The sequence below is a fragment of the Lactuca serriola genome, chromosome 2 (assembly GCF_051521515.1).
Source record: "Lactuca serriola cultivar US96UC23 chromosome 2, Lser_US96UC23_V15, whole genome shotgun sequence".
Classification (NCBI taxonomy): domain Eukaryota; kingdom Viridiplantae; phylum Streptophyta; class Magnoliopsida; order Asterales; family Asteraceae; genus Lactuca; species Lactuca serriola.
In genome coordinates, this window is record NC_136409.1 from 235,513,757 (window position 1) to 235,536,084 (window position 22,328).

Sequence of the window (22,328 nt, forward strand, 5' to 3'; positions counted from 1 at the left end):
GATTGGACCAATAGTATGTTAACATTCCAACCCGATGGTTGAGGGGCCTGGGGTATTCCAACCCAAGGGTTGATTGGACTCGTAGTGTGTTGTTTATGATATGTGTTATTATATGTGTTTTATTGTTGTGCGGGTATTTTGGGGGAACTCACTAAGCCTCATGCTTACAGTTGTGAATTTTGTTTCAGGTACTTCAGATGATCACGGGAAGGCGAAGGCTTGATCGTGCACCTCCTCGTTTTTCATGTTATGATTTCTAGGAAAACTCTGATATTGAATTAATTTGAAAACAATTTGTAAACAATAGATGGTTTTGAAATGTTTGGAAAAGTTTAAAATTTACATGAATTTTATGGATGTTACAGAGTGGGATAATTTTTTACCAGCAGATGACATAACCTTTATGTAAGATCAATTGTGAATTGATCATCCTCCATATTTTTTTAACTGAATATCTCCCATCAGGATTTAAATTAAAGCGAAACCCGAAAGAAGTGGTAATGTTAGGCTTCATGCTACCAATGGATGAGTATAATTGTAACAGTTCATTTAGTGATCTTGTAGCAGTCGGCTCTTGTTTCCATACCTATGGGATACCACTATCAAAAAGTCGATATTCCAAAAAAAAATTAATAGTTTCCTTGTATAAAATTAGACAACGAGATTGAAAATAAGAGTTACCACACTAGGCATCTTTCCAGAATATGATTGGAATGTCAAATCTCGGGACCAATGTAAAATTTTCATTATAGTCTATGTTGAGGTCCAAGAGGTTGTTAACAACCTTAGACACATTGCACCAAGCACCAAATGAAGCTTTTTGTTTGCAATGTAAGGGGCTAGTTTCTTTCTTAAATTATGTATGTTCACAATTACACCATTCCTCAAACTATTTTGATCGTTTAATAGTCCCCACCACCATTTTGTTAAAAGTGCCATATTTTGAGCTTTCATTACAGTCTATGATGAGGTCCGAGAGGTTGTTAACAACCTTTGACACATTGCACCAAGCACCAAATGAAGCTTTTTTTTTGCAATGTAGGGGGCTAGTTTCTTTCTTAGATTATGTATGTTCACAATTACACCCTTCCTCAAACTATTTTGATCGTTTAATAGTCTCCACCACCATTTTGTTAAAAGTGTCATATTTTGAGCTTTTAATGTTCTGATCATCCCTAATCCACTGTCTTTTTTTTAAACAGAAAATCTAATATACTCCTACATTACCTATTAATTTCACATATGTCTACGGTGAGACTTGAACCCTCAACCTCAAGAAGGGGGACAATACCAGATACCTTTGGGCTAGAAGCCTTTTGGTTCCACCATTCATTTTAGGTGCGATTACTTTAGACCAATATTCCACCCAATTAATGTATTTTGGATTTTAGAACATCCCCAATCCATAAGAATTTTCATCTCATCCTTTCTATTGTGTCAATAATACTTTGTTGGCTTTTAAAAAGGGACATATAATAGGTAGGAAGACTATCTTGATTAGAATAAGCCGACCTCCGAAAGATAAGAATTTGGCTTTTCATACTGAGAGTTTAGACGGGAAATTCTCTATAATGGGTAACCAGTGTTTTCTTAATGTTTCAAACGTCTTACTGCTACATTTTAATAAACTATTTTTTAGTTAATACGATATTTCAATCTAGGTTAACATTTACCATAATATTATTATATGAGTAAATTACATAAATGGTCCCTATAGTTTAGGGTAATTTATATGTTTGGTCACTACCTTATTTTTTTAACTCGGAAGATTACTATTGTTTGTTTTTGTTACGTGTTTGGTCCATGTCTTACTTAAAAAGACTATTTTTCTCTTAATTTTTTAATTTATTTAAATAAATACACCTTCAACCCCACCCCCTCAATTTATCTTACCTACCTCATCATTTTTTCTTATTTAAATAATAGTCTTTTTAGGTAATACAAGGACCTATCAAGTAACAAAAGCAAACACTATGGACCAAGCGCGTAACAAAAACAAATAGTAGGGACCTTCTTAGTTAAAAATATAAGTTAGGGACCAAATGCATAAATTATCTCAAACCATAAGTACCATTCGTGTAATTTACTCTTATTATTTTAATTATTTAAAAATATTTTTTTTGGATATTTTTCTTAAATGTGTTTGACATTTCGATTATGTTTTATAAAATAGATAAATATATTAGTCTAAAAGAGGTAGATGAAATTAATTGAATAACATACCATAAAGATTCAAAACAATATAATAAAACAATATCTTAGATTTAAAAAAAAAAAAAAAATTAACAAAGATTTGGATACTTTTAAACACCAATGTTATTAAATTATAAAAATAATAGAGAAATATGGCGCGATGTCATTATGTCATTACATGGGACTGATGGGGGCATTGGTCGCACCAGAGTTGTTGCTAGAAGAGGAAAGACTTAGGGTGTCATCAGCCATCTTCACTTGTACCTGATACGTAATCAGATCGACATTAACAGTTTATTTGTTTTTCCGGATAACAAATAGAAGTGGATTGAAGACAATGAAGGATGTTTTACTGTGGCGTCGTGTATGAAAATTATTGATAAACATCTTTTGATATGCCTTGAGGACAATACTTCTTGGAACAAAATCTTGCATGGGAAAGTTAATATATTTGCATGGACAAATATTCTTCAAAGATTGCCTACTAGCAGTAATCTTGAGAAAATTGGGATATCTATTGGCTCGCATTTATGTCCCCTTTGCAACATTTTGTTAGAGACAAAGTCTCATCTCTTTCTAAATTGTTTAGTCGCTAGGGAGGTGCATGATGCCATCAACAATTGGTGGAATCAGGTTCCGGTGGATAGCAGCTCTCTCCATGACCTCTTCAGTTGTGTGTCCAGTTCTGGTACCCCTGAGTGTGTAAGCAAGGTTGTTTCGGTTGTGCTTTCTGTTTTTGCTTGGATTATCTGGACTTACAAGTGTGATTAAATATTTAATGGCAAGGTTAAGAGTTGTAGTATGTTGGCTAGCGAGGGGAAGATGTTGGCCTTCGAATGGATTAAATACTGATCTAGAAACGGTTATTTCTTTAACAGGGTCGATTGGTGTCTTAACCCTTCACAAGAATGTATAAAACTCATGTAATTCTAGCTTATTGTTAGCTTGTTTTCTATAAAAAAAATGATGTTAAAAAAAAAATATATTAAATAATTCGAATACCATATTTCTATTCCATCAATAAATTAAAAAACCCACTCCACAATACGTAGCGCGTAATGAATATTGGATTCCATTTTTATTTGACAATGCAAACAAACAAAACTTTTTTACTCTATCACAATATACAATACTAGTTTATAACCCGTGAAACCACAGTTACAAAATTAATCAGGGGCGGATTTAGGGGGAGTCATCGGTGGCACCGGCAACCCCTCACTTTTTTGGCCGCAGTGGAAAATTTTTCGAAAATTTTTAAAATTTTTATTTTTTCTATTATCGTGCAACCCCTAACTTTCTCGTGCAACCCCTACTGTGAAATCTTGCGTCCGCCCCCAAAATTAATTAAACTTTAATAGTTAGAACACAAAATTATTAATCAATTATAATCGTTAGCTTAAATAAGTATGTGAAATTATATCACTTTAAATTTGTATTAATTTTATTTTAATTTTTATTCTATTGTTATTAATTTATTGTAATTAAAGTGAAAATATTAAAATTTGAAATAGATAATTAATAAGTTGACAAGTGGCATGCATTAATTAAGAGGTTTAATATGGTGACACATAGTAAAAAAAGAATAAAATGTGTATTAATTAGGAGGTCTAATATGATGACACGTGTCAAAAGGAGGTTAAAAGTTATTCTTTTATTAGAATAGAGATTGTATTTTATATTAGTTACTATAGGTACGTACCCAATTAAAATCTAGAAGCATATCCGTTTATAAGTAAATCAACATAAGTGGTTATGTACGTATAAGTTAATAAGTAGTCTGTAGCTACTTTTGTAGTAGCTGTAATTGGTAGTTGGTTTGGTACCATGTTATCGGGGAAAAATGATTTAAAGGCCCAACAAAGTTTTCAAATCATTCAAAAAACCTCAATCATGTTTTGTATGTTCAATAAAACCCAACGAATTTAATCTTTTATCTAAAAAGTCCAATAAAGTTCCAAACCGTTCAAAAAATCTCAGTTTTGTTTTGTTTAAGTTTGTTGGGGTTTTTTTGAACAGTCAAAACATGATTGGAGTTTTTTTAAACGTTTTGAAAACTTCGTTGGTCTAACAAGTCATTTTCCCGATACGGTAATAAGTCACGTCATCTGTTTCTCTTATTTGACTTTCAGGAAAGTGTAACTTAGTTGGGCTTTTTAGACAATATGTTAAGTTTGTTGGGTTTTTTTGAACAAACAAAACATAATTAAGGTTTTTTGAACGGTTTAAAAACTTCGTTGGGCTCTTAAGTCATTTTCCGATGTTATCTGCATGCATGGCGACTCCACTGTTACTTCAACTTTTTTGAATATTTACTGATACTTTCATGCACAGAAATACATACAAAAATTAAACTGTAGCAAAATCACCATCATCTCGCTATATATCCATCTTCCTTCTATTTATTACCCGATTTCAAACCCAAAACACCCACCAGGATCTGTCCGGCCGGCAATAGAACCATTAATGGGAATCAGGGAATGGGACCGCAGTGAACGGCCGGAGTCGGAAGGTAGAACCGTAGAAGATGAGTAGTAGTAGCTGGGATGGAGTTAAAGAAGCCATGGACATTTATAAGCTAACAAACAAAACTTGTCTGAATTCCATGCATCCTTTTCACATACTTTTGGTTGATTCAGCTCTGAATCATTCATTATTCACTCATTATGTTTTTGTTTCTTTTGGCATGTATTGTTGTTTTCTTCATTTCCCAGGATTGATACCCAACATCACAAAGTTTTGTATTTCAGTCCTTTATTACGACTTGACATACATCAATATTAATTACTTTGTTATATACATCGTCGTATATATCTAGATCTGTTTATTCAAAAATAAAAAATAACATCATTATATATATAATTTTAACGTTGTTTCGAATCATTTCATTTATATGCTAGCTCATAGCGATTATATATATTAGGTTTTCAAATACCAAAAGATAAAAACGACTCCCACCTCATCACAATCGATCTAGCACTTTTTTAGAAACACCAAATACTAAATGTGAAACGAGTTGTTAGTGACACTTCATTTCTTATTTTGTACTCAATTAAATGTGAAACGAGTAGTTAGTCTTAAATATTGAAAACTAATTTAATTAATATATAATATTTTATGATGAAAAAAAAAGACCCTAAATTTTTTAAAGTCAACTCGGAAAGAGGATGCCCAAATAGCATCCAACGGTTAATACATGATTCATTGAATGCCCACAATAAATTCACAAAGACATTAATAGCAACAATTCAATATATAGATTTGAAAAAAGAGACATTTTTAAGATTGATTTTATCATGCGATCGATATTAACTTTTATTGTAAAAAGATTTTATTTATTTATTTTATATATTTATTTATTATTATTAATATTACTATTTTTTTTTTGTAAAATAGAGTTGCCTTACTCTTACAAGCTTATGAAACTCCACAATACATGTTTAGTATAAATTAAAGTTGAATGATATGAAATTTCTATTTGTTTTAATGGATTAATCGTGAGATGACAGCTAAATGGATATGGAGTTTATTGAACTTTTCAATAAAAAAAAACTATTTAATACTTAAATAAATATTACAAATTAAGTTTTGTAATAAATGATTTTTTAAAAAATATGTTTTGTTAAATTTTATAAAGTTTGATGTACTTGTAGGGAAAAAAAATTATACAGCTAATTAATGAAAAATATATAGAATGATGATAATGTGAATCCATTATACAATCTAGATGCCTTGGCCTAAACTTAATCTATCAAAAATTTGTAATTGTTATTTAAATCAATCTTAGAGAGAGAGAGAGAGAGAGAGAGAGAGAGAGAGAGAGAGAGAGAGAGAGAGAGAGAGAGAGAGAGAGAGAGAGAGAGAGAGAGAGAGAGAGAGAGAGAGAGAGAGAGAGAGAGAGAGAGAGAGAGAGAGAGAGAGAGAGAGAGAGAGAGAGAGAGAGATGTCACTATCCATGATCTGAAAGATATGCCCATTAATATCTCATGTTTCTGCTATTATTTATCTTTAATTTCTATACCTCACAAAACAAAACCAACATCTTCATGCCATCTTAATTAATTTGGGTCACTTCCCTCAAGTACCTACATATTTGTTTGTTTATTAATTGAAAGGAAAGCAAGTGCACACCACCTGTTTTAGGTTCAACTTCCTCTTTCTTGTCTCTCATCGAAACCTCAAAATGGTTGGTCACGGTACTTCTTTGACAGATTTCTTCGACAGTTATGCCGACCAGTTTGCAGAGACCAACTTGATGTCATCGTCTTCAGACGACATCTTCAGTATGCTTGAAGTTCTCGAGGGTGTTTCTGCTGAATTCACGTCCCTGAAACCTTTGGAGTTTCAGGTTGATGATCATCATCCATTGGGGTCTCAGAAGTCGACCTCTTCCTGCAGTGCTTTACAAGAAGTCGTGGAGTCGGAGATGGAGATGGTTTCGCCCAAGAGTAAGAGACAGAAGCTGTCTAATTTAGTAGAAGAAGGCGGTTTAATCTCAGATGGACAGCAGAAAGTGTCGCATATCACGGTGGAGAGGAACCGAAGAAAGCAGATGAATGAACACTTAACAGTTCTTCGTTCACTAATGCCTTGCTTCTATGTCAAAAGGGTACACACGTTTACTTAACTTCAGTTCACAACTTGGTTTCTTTAATTTTTAAGGTTTTAATTTGTACATGTTGTGTTTTCGTCAACTGTAGGGTGATCAAGCATCAATAATAGGAGGAGTGGTTGATTACATCACAGAATTACAACAAGTTCTTCAATCACTTGAGGCAAAGAAGCAAAGAAAAGTTTACAGTGATGTTCTGAGCCCTAGACTTTCACCACTCAGCCCCCGAAAACCCCCTCTAAGCCCTCTAAGCCCTCTAAGCCCTAGGCCGATCGTGCCGATTAGCCCAAAAACCCCACAACCGGTAACCCCTTATAGAGCCAGCGGCTGCAGCAGGCTCGTCCCTATTAACGCATCTTACTCACTTGACCCTTCACCTTCTACTTCTTCCTCAACTTCTGATCATAATTATATTGTTAACAACGAGCTTGGTGCGAATTCCAAGTCATCTATTGCTGATGTTGAGGTGAAGTTTTCAGGCCCCAATCTTCTTCTGAAGACTATCTCACCTCGGTTGCCATGCCAAGCAACGAAGATAGTTTCGGTTCTTGAAGATCTCTCTCTTGAAATTCTCCAGGCTGGGATTAACATTGTTGATGAAACCCTGGTGAATTCCTTCACCATCAAGGTCAGCCATAATTAGTATTCAAGGTTTTTATAATAAGTATTAATTAATTAAGAATTGCATGCATGCATGCTTACACATGCCTTTCTTATTTGAATCTCGATACCTAACCAACATGTTTACTTTTTCTTTTTTCGGATCGATTATTACAAATTAAATTAATTAGAAACATAACATGACCTAGCTAGGTCACAATTTATACTTTATTTCTAAATTTTAAATTAACATTTTTGTTCCACGCATAATAACTTGACACTCTACATCTTCACATGCCCTTTGGTTTAACGACTTATTATATAATATCATCTAATATCCATTCTGTTTTTTCAAGTACAACTTAATTATAGTATCAATCACAATTGAATAGTACAACTTACAATGTTAATCACTTTGATTAAGACTATCACCCGACATCTAGGAATAGCTAAGGTAATTTTCTAGACGCATTTACATATATATTATATACACCGGTGATTGACGAAGAAAAGATAAAATTTTAATGTTTTCCAACCGTCTGATCATTTTTTATTCGATCTTGGGTTGTTTACATTAAGTTTATTCGCCACACATTTTTCAAACATTATATATATATATATATATATATATATATATATATATATATATATATATATATATATATATATATATATGTTTATTTTCTAATTAACAAATTAAAACCTAAAAATATCATATGTTTATTTTCTAAATGCCTTTTTGACACATATTTCCTCTTTTGTTTTGATAAGAAATCATCTTCGATTTAAATTTTGAAAATACAAAATCATATCTTAATAGAATTTTCGAAATATATGATAAAATGTCATGTTTATTTTACTTTACATATTAATTTAGAATTATTTTAGACTTGTTAATTCGCTGAATTTTTTTATTTATATAATAATTTTAAACATGCCAACCGTGGAAACCATAGGTTATAACCTTCTCTCTCTCTCTCTCTCTCTCTCTCTCTCTCTATATATATATATATATATATATATATATATATATATATATATATATATATATAATTGTGATCCAAATACAACTGTGATCTAATATTGTATATAGTAATCATTGTTATTGTAATTTGATTCATTTGTTGTAGATTGGAATTGAATGTCAGCTAAGTGCAGAAGACCTCGTTCAATACATTCAACAAACATTTTGCTCGCCATTACATCATGCTAGTTAGGGATCGATCATATGCCTCCTTTTTCTCTTGTGCATTTTTCATGATAGTATTGTTGTTTTGAGATCATTCCCGATACATTATGAACTATGCTTGTTGCATTGGGCATGATGTTAAAGCAAAACATAAACCAGTAATTAATCAAGAAGACAAAGGTAGTTCAAGTGATTAATTATATATGTTACAATCATAATTTCAAAAACTAACCTCCTATTCAGCTACAGTAATAAGAGGAATGGGAGAGGTTCAGTCGATTACTAGAGGTGTTTTTATGAGTATTTAACATATGTAATCTTAGTTTAGGCAAGTGTTCAATTGTATATCTGAGTTGATTATTTAGTTTAAGTCTAATATCTGTCATCATCCATCTTTAAGTTATATTAGTTTTATTTCATTTTCAGGGGAGGGGGAAGTTGTATAGGGCCCAATTTTTTTATTATATATTTTTATTTAAAAATAAAAAACTATAATAAAAATAAAGGCCTTTTTTTTTCTTGTTCATCCTGAGCCTTTGACAATATTTAATTTAATCAGATGCGGTCATGTTGATGTTAGTGGCTTAAGTGGTCTCGTTTATATCCTATGAATGGTAATGAAGATTGTGATTACTTGTCCTTTTTTACTTGATTGTCGATTTGAGGTAAGTTTCCATGTCATTTTTCAAATTAATTTTGCATATAGCATCAATTTATGGTATGTCGTGTTTTATTGTGGACATCACATCAGAAAGATGATTACAAAGTAACAGGTTTTATCTGTTACATCGTTATATTGACTTCATATCTACAACATACTGAAAATAGACAAAGCAAATTGATATAGAAACAACCAATTTTGATTTAGATGTTTTTATATGCACAATGGGTTAAATAATGGTGAAAATAAGTTGTGTGAGATTTTGGGTTCAACGTATCGGGGCCCTCATTATGTATTTAGTTACTTGAGCCCACATAGACCAATAAGGAGCTCTACTATATATAAGCCATTACAAGTTGCAATACATTGTGTAGTAATTGTATTAAACATGGTGTAATGATTATATTGTAATACAAGTATCTTCCTGCGTTTGCACAGTAATATAATAATAGATTTAAAATATTTGTGATAAAAATTTTAAAAAATGTATTAATAAAATCTAGTTAAAGCTTTAATTAAATTTCTAGTTAAGTTACATTGTACTAATTCTTTAAATCTATATTTATGTGTGAGCCGTTTAACTACTTTATCAACTCAATACTTGAATTGAAAAATACATCTACATTTATAAGTTTAAACAAAACATGTATGTTATTATTTAACATTAATTTGAGAATCTACATATTGCTCCAAATATGTTGAAATGAAGTTTTAAAAATAATACCCTTTTACTAATTTAAGATTTCAATTTCGTTCTTATATCTTTTCAAATCGAGATGATCATATACTTCCTCAACATGCATCTAGCATATAGTTGACAACTTTTAGCTATTGTATTTAGTTTTTTCATTTAAGATTATAACAGTCACTTAATCTTTTTAATTAATGCATGTTAAAGACTATATATTTTTTTCCTCAAAGTAAATTAGGCACAAATGGTTGTTATAATGGAGTTGAATTTTTATCTCTTTTATTCATTGGTCTTGCCACAAACTTAGATGCTGATAGTGATAATGTGATATTTAAATGAAAAAATTATATGTCGAAATAAATCTTCTAAGCAGAAAAATCAAATGTTCAAAAAAGATATCCTAACTCGTGCAAATTTCAATAACTATACAGCTTTTAGTCCATGTACTTGTTTTTTTTTCCATTTAAGATTACAATAATGAGTTAATGTCTTTAAATGGTTTTCATAATGGAGTTGAACTTTTATTTCTTTTATTTATTAGTCACCATTATGCCACAAACTTAAATATTGATAGTGATAATGAAATACTAAAATGAAAAGAATTATATGTCGAAGGTTCATAAATGTTCCAAGTAGAAAAATCAAATGTTAAAAATAAGTATTCTAACTAATACCGCTTTGAATAAAAATTTTATAAACGAATAAATTGAAAGAGATAAAAAAAACAATATAACTTTATCTGTATATATACACATTCTTTTTCATTTCCATTCATTCTAGATAACAAAAACTGAAAAGGAAGAAAATCATGTGTGAATAACCAAAATGACAATAGAATGAAATATGAGTAAAACATTTCAATGTTTTTATATAGACAAAAAAAATCATTTAAGTCATTCATACCATTATTTATCATAAGTTATAAATTTTTTTGAGTGGTTGTTAAGTTTTTTTTTTTTTTTGAAATTACAAACTAATCTACTCTTAACAATCTCACGTCATGAGGTCTTATTACTCACGTCGTGAGTCCAGATCTGACAAACAATGAGTATTAAGCTCCCAATCTATTAAGCCTTAACATGGGACAGTATAGAGGGTATTCCTTGACCCCAATGGCCATAAAGGTCGAAGCTTTTCGGTAATGTACTTCCAATACATGACTTAAACACCAACTTAGGTCCAAATGGAGGAAAAGGGACCAAGACTCTAGCTTGAATTCCAAAACCATGACCAAAATCTAGATCTAAGACTTATAAGACTTAAGATACCACCATGATCCATAAAGTTGCCAAATTTATGGATGACATGCATGCTAACCAACATTACAAGCCATAAAATGCACGGAAACTTAGATCTAGCAAGCAAGAAAAGGAAAGGCATGAGCTTGAGGACTTACAGAGGTCCAAAAGCTCTACAACTACCTGATGATGAAGCCAAGATGCTAACAAATGCATCACAATGATCTTCTTCTCCCAAAAGCTCTTGAATAACACCAAGAATGACCAAGAACTTCAATGGGGGTTGAGATTAGGGTTTCCAGAGGTCTTGGAAGTGAAGGAGGCCGAGGAGGAGCAACCCTAATCATCTCATACCTTTAAATACCCGAAAATAAGGATTTTATGGCATCATGTGCCTCTCACGGTGTGAGCTCTTAATGCTCACGTCGTGAGCCTTAAATGAGCTTGGTCAACAAGTCAACGATCACTCACCCGAACCACTCCAACTTCATATGATCATAATTTCTTCGTTTCAACTCCGTTTTCGACGTTTTTTATAACCACAAAAAGGTCTTGGAGAGCTCTACCTTTCTATCAACTCCCCCTTGCCATAAAACTTTCCAAACAAAAATCTAATTCTATAAAAGGCCCGAACTATCACTTTACTGATATACCCTTAGTCTCCAAAAACACAAACCGAACTCTCAGATCATCCAAGCTACATTACCCACACTCAAAGGGGTCTAAACCTTTCTTCTCCAAGATCTGAAGCCTCCTAGTAACATATATTCGGGTCACGGTCCCGAATATGAATCGATCTAAAACAGGATGCTACAAATTAGCAAATGAAATATGAAACACTGAGCAAATTATTCAAAAAGCAAAGCGGCAACATTAATCTATTTAATCGTCGAAGTGAAAGTGGCAGTAATCTCTTATATTCTCATATGTAAATTTATATGGGACGGGCCAAGGCCCATTGTTGCGTCTATGTGGCTACGTAACTGGTTAAAGGTGATTTCCATTGAAGAGATGTCCTCTTCAACATTTTTGTGCTCACATACCAACTTGAGATTCACTCTCGTCTTTTATAGAGTAAATACAAACTTTAGGACATTTGATTGGATGGCTAGGTGGTGGTGGATGTGGGGGTGGGACCAGAGTTTGCTATTAAGTTTCCTGCAATGGATATGCACATCACCGATTTACGTCAGCCAAATCAGTTCTTTAGTTTCTTGCAAAACAAAGGTTGTTCTTGAGTTTTTACAATGGATCTACGTACCACCGATACACCACCATCGGATAACAGATCTGTGTCGGCCAAATCAGTTATTGAGTTTCCTGCAAAACATAGTTTCTTCTTAATTAGTTCTTGAAAATCAGTATTGTTTTGCAATTGTTCAAAAATTTAGCATTAATGGGTCGTTTAGCTCCATCCTTCCACAAGCTCTGATGAGGCTTCTAGGAAAGAAAAGTGTTTAAGGAGTTAAGGTGGGGTGAGGTGTGATGGGATGAGTTTAATTTATTGATATTTTAAAATAAAATTAATTAAAAATATATAAAATAAATAAATATAGGTTTAATTATTATTTTATATGTGTCAAACTATTGAACCTTATGGAGTTTCATATATTATAGATGCCTTAAACACGGTTTGGTTTTGGCAAAGTAAAATTTTGTCCTTAAATATATTAGATTAATAAAATAATAGTATGAGTAATTTTGTTTACTCAAAAAGAGAAAAAGAGGAGTCCAAATAAAATTTTGGGTGAACATAGAAACAGGAAATAAATCAGGCAACTGCCACGTGTTATACGGCACCACTAGTAGGTATATGTTCATGCTGCAGGGTGCCACGTAACCACACACACTGACTCTTTCACCATCTCGATCACTCTACACTCTGGTTTCAGATCATCGATCTGTTGTCAGTTTCCAGAAAGGCATTCGTGATATCGAATTAAGGAATATGGTGAAGTTGGCGACGGCGCGTGAGGGGAGGCTGTACGGATCAGGGCGGACTCGAGAGAGATCGGAGTATACGAACGCAGGACTTTACGTGTTCTCGACGATTGTATTGCTGTGTGGTTTCGTGGCGCAGTTTTCCAGGGAGGCGAAATCGGGACTGGTGGTTTTGATGATAGGATTAGGTTTAATAGTAGTTGTGAACATACATGATCTGTTCGCACATCTCGCCGCCATTGATTACCAGATGCGGCTGATGGAGCTGGATGCTCAGATTCTGTTCGTTGAAGTTATGGTGCCCGTCGTTCAGGCCGTCGGAGGACTTCTATTTTTTATCGCAATTCTTTTGCTCGTCCTCCAGGTTATATATATATATATATATATATATATATATATATATATATATATATATATATATATATATAAGGGAAAATGACTCTTGAGGGTAATTAACTTTTGCGTTTGTACTCATTTGGTCCCTTTTTTTTTTTTTGTATTCAATATACCATCGAACTTGTTGCTGGTGTTTACCATAGCCCTTTTGACCGGCTTTTGACCTGTGATAGCCGGTCATAGGGTTATGGTGAACACAAACAACAAGTTCGATGGTATATTGAGTACAAAAAAAAGAAAAGGGACCAAATGAGAACAAACGCAATAGTTGGTTACCCTCCTGATTAATTTTCCCTTTACTCATTTACAACAAATCTCACATCATCTCCTACTGATATTAATGACTTTTATGAGATTCATTCTTGCTTCTCTTCAAAACATAACCTACGAAAGGACATTATTCATACATGTACAACTTTGTAATGCACTTGAATATTTATTAGGGGAATCTTGACTAAGCAGGCACATTTCATGACTACATTTACATTTCCAATCAAATGATTTATCGTATCATGGATTCTAGACAAGTCTACAAACGAGTAGAATCACAAGTGCTATGATTTTTGAGTTTACTTAGCTTTAAGATCGAACTCATGGGATAAGATACAACATCAATATGTACAATACACCATAATATTGTACATATTGATATTGTATCTTATCCCATGAGTTCGATCTTAAAGCTAAATAAACTCAAAAATCATAGCACTTGTGATTCCACTCGTTTGTAGACTTGTTTAGAATCCATGATACGATAAATCATTTGATTGGAAATGTAAATGTAGTCATGAAATGCGCTCGCTTAGTCAAGATTCCCCTAATAAATATTCAAGTGCATTACAAAGTTGTACATGTATGAATAATGTCCTTTCGTAGGTTATGTTTTGAAGAGAAGCAAGAATGAATCTCATAAAAGTCATTAATATCAGTAGGAGATGATGTGAGATTTGTTGTAAATGAGTAAAGGGAAAATTAATCAGGAGGGTAACCAACTATTGCGTTTGTTCTCATTTGGTCCCTTTTCTTTTTTTTGTACTCAATATACCATCGAACTTGTTGTTTGTGTTCACCATAACCCTATGACCGGCTATCACAGGTCAAAAGCCGGTCAAAAGGGCTATGGTAAACACCAGCAACAAGTTCGATGGTATATTGAATACAAAAAAAAAAAAGGGACCAAATGAGTACAAACGCAAAAGTTAATTACCCTCAAGAGTCATTTTCCCTATATATAATGGGAGAATGACAATGAAGAAATAAAGAATATGAAGCAGTTTTGGAGATTATTCCTGATGAATTAAATGAATTGTAATTTTTATATTTATATAGGCGGATAGAGGATTTGGCTATGAGGGGATTGAGGGTCATGCTCTAAACATGGTTATTGCGGGGAATTCATTATGGGTTGTTGGGTCCATCCATAATTCATGCCAGTTTTACGAGCACGTAGACGCCCACATTCAAATATTGCAACACGCTGTCCAGATCCCCTTCTTGATGGGTAGCTTCTTGTTCTTGGTGGGAGCCCTTCTCAACTTCAGAGACCAACTTGGACATACTCATCATGGTCTGCATTTGTTGGTATGTTTCATTCTCTAATTCAAAGGGTTAATTAGATTAGATATGCAACAACAAATTGCTACCTAGCAATGTACTTTCATTAATTTGTTTATTGTTACAGCATCCTAGTTTAATTGATAAAAGGTTGTTGCCTAATTGTACTATGTATATGATATGGTGTACATGCAGACACATACATGGGTGTGGATTGGTATCATTGCAAGTTCGTTGTTGGTTATTGGGGGTTTAACAAATGTTGTTAAAGTGGTGAAGATGATAAACATGGAGATGGAGGGATTAAGTTTGGAGAAACTACGTGGTGGAGCACAAGAACAACTGTTTCATGATGAAGATGGGCAAATACCATTTCTTGTACAAGGACGAAGGAGGAGACCAAAAATCTAATTAATCTAAATCATTTTTGCCTAATTGGCGGGCCATTCAAGTAGGGTGGATGTCCTTTTCATCTTTCCTCTTTTGGGGTCCCTGTTAGCTATAACGTGGGATGTCAATCGAAGAGAATGTGTAATCAAGGACTCAATTTTTTATTTTAAATTTTAAATTTTTTAGGAAGCATTTGATTATTTTGTTTGTTTCCGGTTTAATTAAATTCAACAAAACAAGTTTTGACTCCATATGATAAGTGATGAATGTGCAAGTCGTGAGGCTTTCATAATAAATAGCAACAACAAGCATAGGTAAATTTTGTACGTACCAGATTAATAACAAATGTTGGACTCTGTTTCTTCAAAAAGACAAAAAGACAAAAACAAACTGGTACAAGGTATTATGTTGAAAAGCGGTACAATAATATACTTGGAAAACTTTTTCTCAATTTACTCACACCATATAAAGCAACAAAAGTGTAATTAATGAAAACACCTAATAGCTCCTGTGTTACACTCTAAGATAATACAGTAATTTTTTTATTCTTGAAATCAAGAAACAGCATATGAGTTTAGGTGAAGAAAACCAAAACAAATAAGATAATGAAGAGGACAATCAAGAATAAGATCATCATCATCTGTCCCTTGGCACTGGCCTTCTTCATAACCATGCCCACTTTTTTCTGCATGCAGCAAAATATATATATATATATATATATATATATATATATATATATATATATATATATATATATATATATATTAAATGTAATATGTAAGTATGTAACATGTATGTGATGGTTTAAGCATTTTTAGGACTGAGAAGGGCTTTTGCACGTGTGTACCTTTGCCACACACCTTTTTGGGTTGGACAAAAGAAAAGATTGCAAACTTTTTTGTCTGGTCAAAATAGTACAAGTAAGGTAGCTTCTGTTAATTATTACTAGTATTTATTAGGTGAGGTCCAGTCTTGTCCCATCTATCACCTATTATGTAGTATCTATCAAACACAAACACAAACACAAACACAAACACATCATGAGATGAGATGAGATGAGATGAGATGAGACAAGAGTAACCTGAACAAAATCAAGACGATTAGATGTACTTTCCATTTCTGAACCCAAATCCTCTATAATTCTCTCCTGCAATGGGAAATAAACAACTAAGCTTATTTTTGGTGATCAGATAAAATATCTATCTATCTATGGGAATTGTGAAGAAGAAGATGATGATGATGTCCATGCATAAAGCACATGTGCACCTGTGAAAGGAGTTCATCATGTATGGTGAGCCCAACAGATCCGATCCTTTCCACACTTGCACTTAGTTCATCCAACTCTTCATCTTGTTGTCTGTTGTACCATTACCATACATACAACAATTACAGATATATATATTTCAATTTTGTTAACACAATCTGCTTTGAGCTTTGTATTTTGAAAATCTATCCATTTATTTTTAGCATTGTACATTCAACTTCTTATCCTTTAGCCGTGTACGAAAATTGTTTTCCATTTGGATGACATTGTGGTAAATTTTTCAAAGCACGACGTTATAACACAATGGAACAAAATTAGGATGCTATCCCTTGTGATAATGGTCGTTTTTTTGGGTTCAAAAAACAATTTTTAAGAGGTTATAAACACCAGGTAAAGGTATGCTAGATTAGGTATATCTATCGATAAAATATGAGTATAAAAAAAAACAATTCATTTGGGGCTAGTAAACAAGACAAGAGACTCTTTTGAAATGATATATCTAAAACAGATTACAAAAGCAAAAGCTTACCTGATGAGAAGCATCTGTGTGTCTGATTCTGAAGAAATAAAATCATCATTATCTACAGCAGCATATGATCCGGTTCTGGTCCTGTCCTTATCCTGCTGCTGATGAGACTTTGGCATCCGCATTAATTCTTGGCGCATCCCACTCCCACCAAAGTTTGAACTGCTTCCGGTCACTGTCACCGCTTTCTTAATATTTCCCACCTATTTACATATGAATACCACACACACACACGTACAAAATAAGAGTCATATGCATATTTACTACCACAGTAGTAAATGAAAAGGATTTGTTGTACCTGAATCCGAGCAGTAGTGGTCCACTTCCTTCGCTTTTCAAGCTCCACTTGGTTTATACCATACAAAGAAGGGTCTCTAGCTGCTACAGAAATAGCCTTTTCCAGCTCATCCACCTTCCCTATCACAAAAATTCATTTTCAGAACTCATTAACACAGATTTCATCTTTTGCTTAATTTGTCTGTATTTCAGATACATACCTGCCATTCAATGCTCTCGCAATTGGAAAGGAGTTCCTTTGTCACCCGGGATTGTTCCCCGCTGCCGCGTTCCCATTCATGAAAGCTGCCCTGGAGGCTATCAATCTAAAAATAAAAAAAATAAAAAAACCTATTTATTCAGGACCTCGAGGAGAAAGCATGAATAAAAAACTTCAATGGTGAACCCAACTTACAGAATCTTGAATCTCGTCTTTTACAATGTAAAATGGATCTTGAGCTGAAGACATTTTTATTGCAAATGCAAGCTAAGCTACAGTCGGGTCGTCAATTTTGTTGTTTGCTTCAAGATGTGATTCAGAGATCTGAAACAAAAAATACAAAAATAACGACAGCTCAAATTTTGAATAAATACACATGAAATAGACACATTTGAATTCGAGTAAAAATATGAATCAAACTAACTGTTTTTCTTGTCTACTGGGACAGACGAAAATTGAACTCATTATGTTTGGTATATAACCAAAAAGTTTGGCGACTTGTGCATGTGTTAGAGCTAATGAATAGTGAATAAGTGCTGCAACTGATGTGAGGATTGAAAGATGTGTAATAACAACTTCCATCAAGGATTTGTATGTTCCTTGCTTTTAGTATTACTTAGTAATCCATCATGCCTCATACTGATAGGAACTAGAAAAATAGCAGTGAAGAAATATAAAGAAGAAGATGAAGAACTAAGATTCAATGATTAACACAATCAATCGAATGATTGTTCCAGGGAAACTCCCTCTCTCCAATACAAACTGTATCAAAATATCTCTAAAATCTGCACACCTAACAATGGAATCATCTCCTCCAACCGACTTCAGCGCCACCTTTCCCAAATTGCCCTTTTGGGCCTTCTAGAATAAACTTGTACAAATCTTGGTTTAATGCTAGTGATTCCCACATTCATATCACATATCATTAACGATTAATTCTATAAAACGTTCATCTTAGGTATCTACTTTCTATCAAGTGCTAATCATCACAAACACAGAATTGGGAGGTTCAAGTCTCACACCAAGATATTTGATATATTTGTAGGTGTGTTTGCCATGTTGAAAAGAGAGGTAGGACTAGGACAAAGATCTGACTGTGTATCATACGTGTGTGTCTTCTCATCACATCAACTCAAGTCCATACCACTAACAAGTAGGCAAGTAAGCAGATATTTGTTATAGAGACACTTACTTATGTGTAGCCATCAACAAAGAGATATTGCATTCTGGAGTCAGAAGACTGTAGGCATGTTTCTGTTGGTTTTGTGTGTTTGTGTGATAACATATTTCATCACTAGGAAAGTAGCGAATTTTATCATATGTTTGATAAAAGTCACCAATCAGAAGAAACTCCCAATGCAATGACAGTGATGAATCCTACAATTATCTGGGACCCTTATGAACCATTTGCATATCCTTTTGTTGGTTTTGTCCCCAAACAGGCTACCTATATGCTACATAGCGATAGCAACCGCTATTTCATATTTAGTGATGGGCATAAAGAAATGAATGCATATTTATTATGTTCAACAATTATAGCTACTATAGTCAATAAATAAGCAAACAAACCATTCAACTAGCTATATAACTTAAACATTTTAGTTTTTTAGACGTGATTATAGCAATTATAATCAACTACTTCACCACAGCTCTTCTGCTTGTTGAATTTCTTACACGTTTAACATGGCCATCTATTATTCAAGAAAGTTTACAAACCAGATGAATTGCGAAGGGTATAGCATGTTTTGCTTGAGAGTTTCAAAAGTACCAGTTATTTTGGAGCAGAGGTGGCACTGCCTCTATCAAACTTCACTTCTACCAGTCCAAACTACAGTGAATAAACCTAATTGACCTACGAATCATATAAGATTTTTGAGCTTCAAGCATAAAGACTGACAGTAGCAGGATTACTGGTACAACTAAGTTTCTACTTCCCTTCACAGCCGTCATCTTAATCAAGACATACTCTCCAATAGCAACATGATAATAATTGATCGTTTGTTGAGATAAGTGTGATATGCAGAACGAGTATAAGATCTAGAATCATTCATGATTTCGCACTATCTAGAAAGACTTTCACTACGTAAACTGATAACTGAAAGACAATTAAGATTCAAGATAATCCTACGCAATAAAAACCTAATTTAAAAATTAAGTACCACATAGATTGGTAAGATCAAAAGCAAACGCACCAGATCTATACCGGTGGGTAGGGTCAGATTAACGAAGCCGGATTCCTCCTTCTATGATCTACTTCTGAGTTCTGACCGGTGAAGTTCTATACAACTGCTCCTCAGCCGATCCTTTCCTTTGTTGCAGATGCTGAAGGGAGTAAAAATTACAATATGGTCCCTAGACATTTTTTGGCTGAGGGCGGCAACAACCCAAAATATACAGAATCGTCCCTAGACTTTTCTTGAGCGTAAAAACCATGAAGTTTTTTTTATCGGTCTTGCGTAAAATTGAATTTTATGTTCGTCTTAACTTTCATATTTTTCAAAAAAAATATTTTGTTTTACCCTTTTACTTTTACTGGTGATAACAAGTTTTCGGGCTACCATTATATTAACTTTGCAAAAAATCCTATTGGTATGAAAGCCCTGAAGTTTTCAAACAAATGTTGGTTTTACCATTTGATGTGTTTTGGACTCATTAAAGCCGGATATTTAGAGTAATTGTGTCAAAATCGCCATTTAACAGGTAACTAACAGGTTACCCGGTTACACTCTCACGTTGGCTTCAATCCTCAATAACTGCCATCTTCATCCCCAAACCTCCTTCGTCATCTTCTTCTCTTCGCTCTTATCTTCTGAATCTAACCTCATGTGCAATGAATCGATCCACGATGGTCTCCTTTCTTCTTCTTCTTTTCTGAATTGAACCCCATCATGAAACCCGATTCAGACCTTGAAGATTAGGGCATGTGACCGATCAGACTTTTCTTCCTCCATGAAATCCGATTCAGACATTGGATGATGAACATATCGAACTCCTCTGCCATCTTTCCCTTTGATTTTCCATAATGATATGAGGAGCTACCTTACTGTTGCCATGCTCACATACAACATATTACATCATTGGAACATGAATCAGAGTAAAAGGGTTCATCACGTGTTCATCACCTTCATCACCCAATTCAGACCTTGGAGTCAAGGTGGCACCTGTTCATCAACCGATTCAGACCTCTTCGTCTTCGATTTTAAGGAAAACACACCCATTTTAGGGTTCATCAATATCTGCTTTGTGATTAAAATTTTCACACAACACACAATGTATGATTTGCTACTAATCTGTGTGTTATGTGTGAATGAAGATGAGAGTGTTACCGGAGCTAAGTTTAGATATGGGCAAGAATGGGAGGTGGTGGTGGACGATATCAATGTAGATATGGTAGCGGTGGTGGATTCCAATGATGGTAACAGTGGTGGATTTCAGGTTTGATGTTTTTGGAAAACGTTATGACCAGAGAGAATATGGGATGTAGAAGACAATGAAATGGTGGTGAGGGGCTACTGTGTGCACCTTTAGTTATGGAGAATATAGATGGTGATGGTTGAGATGAGGAGAGTTTAAATATTTATAAACACAAAATTTGATTTGCAGGTGTGAAGGTAATGGAAATGGAGATGATTTTAGGCATAGATCAGTTACTTAGATGAGTTGTATGTTACCGGCAATGACTTGGAAACCCCCTAGAAGGGTATAAGTGCAAAAATTAAATCAAATATTCGGCTTTAATGAGCCCAAAACACCAGGACTGTTCCCTATTTAGATAAAATCGAATTGTCCAATTCGGCAATTTGGATCGGACTATTTGGTTCAGATATTCGGATTTTTGGATTGGTTTTTAGCAAAACCGAATTATTATTTTGGATTTCAGATTGGTTTTGGTTTATAAAATAAAAACCGAATAGTCCAAAAAAACCGAATTACAATTTATTATTTTGTTCTTTTTAATATATATCTTTAATAAATTATAAATTTACTAAATTATTCTTTTAATATATTAAAAATTTTCATCTATTATAATACTTTAATATGTATTTCTTATAAAAAAAATTGTCTATAAAGTAGTAAACTATAATATATTTTTCTTGATAATTATTTATAAGTTTTAGTTCACAGCTAATTAAACAATATTTTTTACTTTATATTATAGAGTAAGTTAATACTAAAGTTATATATTTGTTGAAATGTCTTGATTCTTGAAAACCGAATTGTAAAAAACCGATCCAACCGAATTATAATTTGGTTGGATCGGATCGGATTTGAATTTAGTTTGGACTATTTGGATCTACGTTTTGAAAACCGAAATTAATTTGGATTCACTTGATCGGATCGAATTAAACCGATCCATCCAAATGAACACTCCTACAAAACACATCAAAGGGTAAAACCAATAATTATTTGAAAACTTAAGGATTTTTATGACATTAGCCCATTTTTTATGTTTTTATCCTTAAGTTCATAATTGTTTTACGTTTATACTCTAATTTTTTTTTTCATATTATACCTACTCATACAGAAAAATCGTATTTATATACGAAAAAATATTCAATTAAATATTATTTTTACGTTCT

The 22,328-nt window shown here is 33.3% G+C and overlaps 3 protein-coding genes across 6 annotated transcripts; 2 read left to right on the top strand and 1 right to left on the bottom strand.

The window, feature by feature from the left end:
* The first annotated feature begins 6,251 nt into the window (after positions 1-6,251).
* On the top strand, positions 6,252-9,170 carry LOC145088918 (transcription factor SPEECHLESS-like). Its single transcript, XM_079027396.1, has 3 exons — positions 6,252-6,799; positions 6,891-7,430; positions 8,533-9,170. The coding sequence occupies exons 1-3, from the start codon at positions 6,374-6,376 to the stop codon at positions 8,617-8,619; spliced, it is 1,053 nt and encodes a 350-aa protein (XP_078883522.1). The 5' UTR covers positions 6,252-6,373; the 3' UTR covers positions 8,620-9,170.
* A 3,810-nt stretch (positions 9,171-12,980) lies between these two features.
* Positions 12,981-15,707, top strand: LOC145088919 (uncharacterized). The gene is made up of 3 exons (XM_079027397.1): positions 12,981-13,486; positions 14,848-15,099; positions 15,268-15,707. The coding sequence occupies exons 1-3, from the start codon at positions 13,130-13,132 to the stop codon at positions 15,481-15,483; spliced, it is 825 nt and encodes a 274-aa protein (XP_078883523.1). The 5' UTR covers positions 12,981-13,129; the 3' UTR covers positions 15,484-15,707.
* A 184-nt stretch (positions 15,708-15,891) lies between these two features.
* LOC145088920 (syntaxin-61-like) lies at positions 15,892-20,103 on the bottom strand. 4 transcript variants are annotated; one of them, XM_079027401.1, is made up of 9 exons: positions 19,941-20,103; positions 18,941-19,195; positions 17,944-18,072; positions 17,750-17,854; positions 17,551-17,664; positions 17,256-17,455; positions 16,729-16,819; positions 16,544-16,609; positions 15,892-16,147 (listed from the first exon to the last, which is right to left on the bottom strand). In XM_079027401.1, exons 3-9 carry the CDS (start codon positions 17,995-17,997, stop codon positions 16,037-16,039), a joined length of 741 nt encoding a protein of 246 aa, XP_078883527.1. In that variant the 5' UTR covers positions 17,998-18,072; positions 18,941-19,195; positions 19,941-20,103; the 3' UTR covers positions 15,892-16,036. The 4 variants fall into 4 exon arrangements, with proteins under 4 accessions (XP_078883527.1, XP_078883526.1, XP_078883525.1 ...); XM_079027400.1 differs by having other exon boundaries at positions 18,941-19,202; XM_079027399.1 differs by lacking the exon at positions 18,941-19,195 and having other exon boundaries at positions 19,941-20,102.
* Between the last annotated feature and the right edge of the window lie 2,225 nt (positions 20,104-22,328).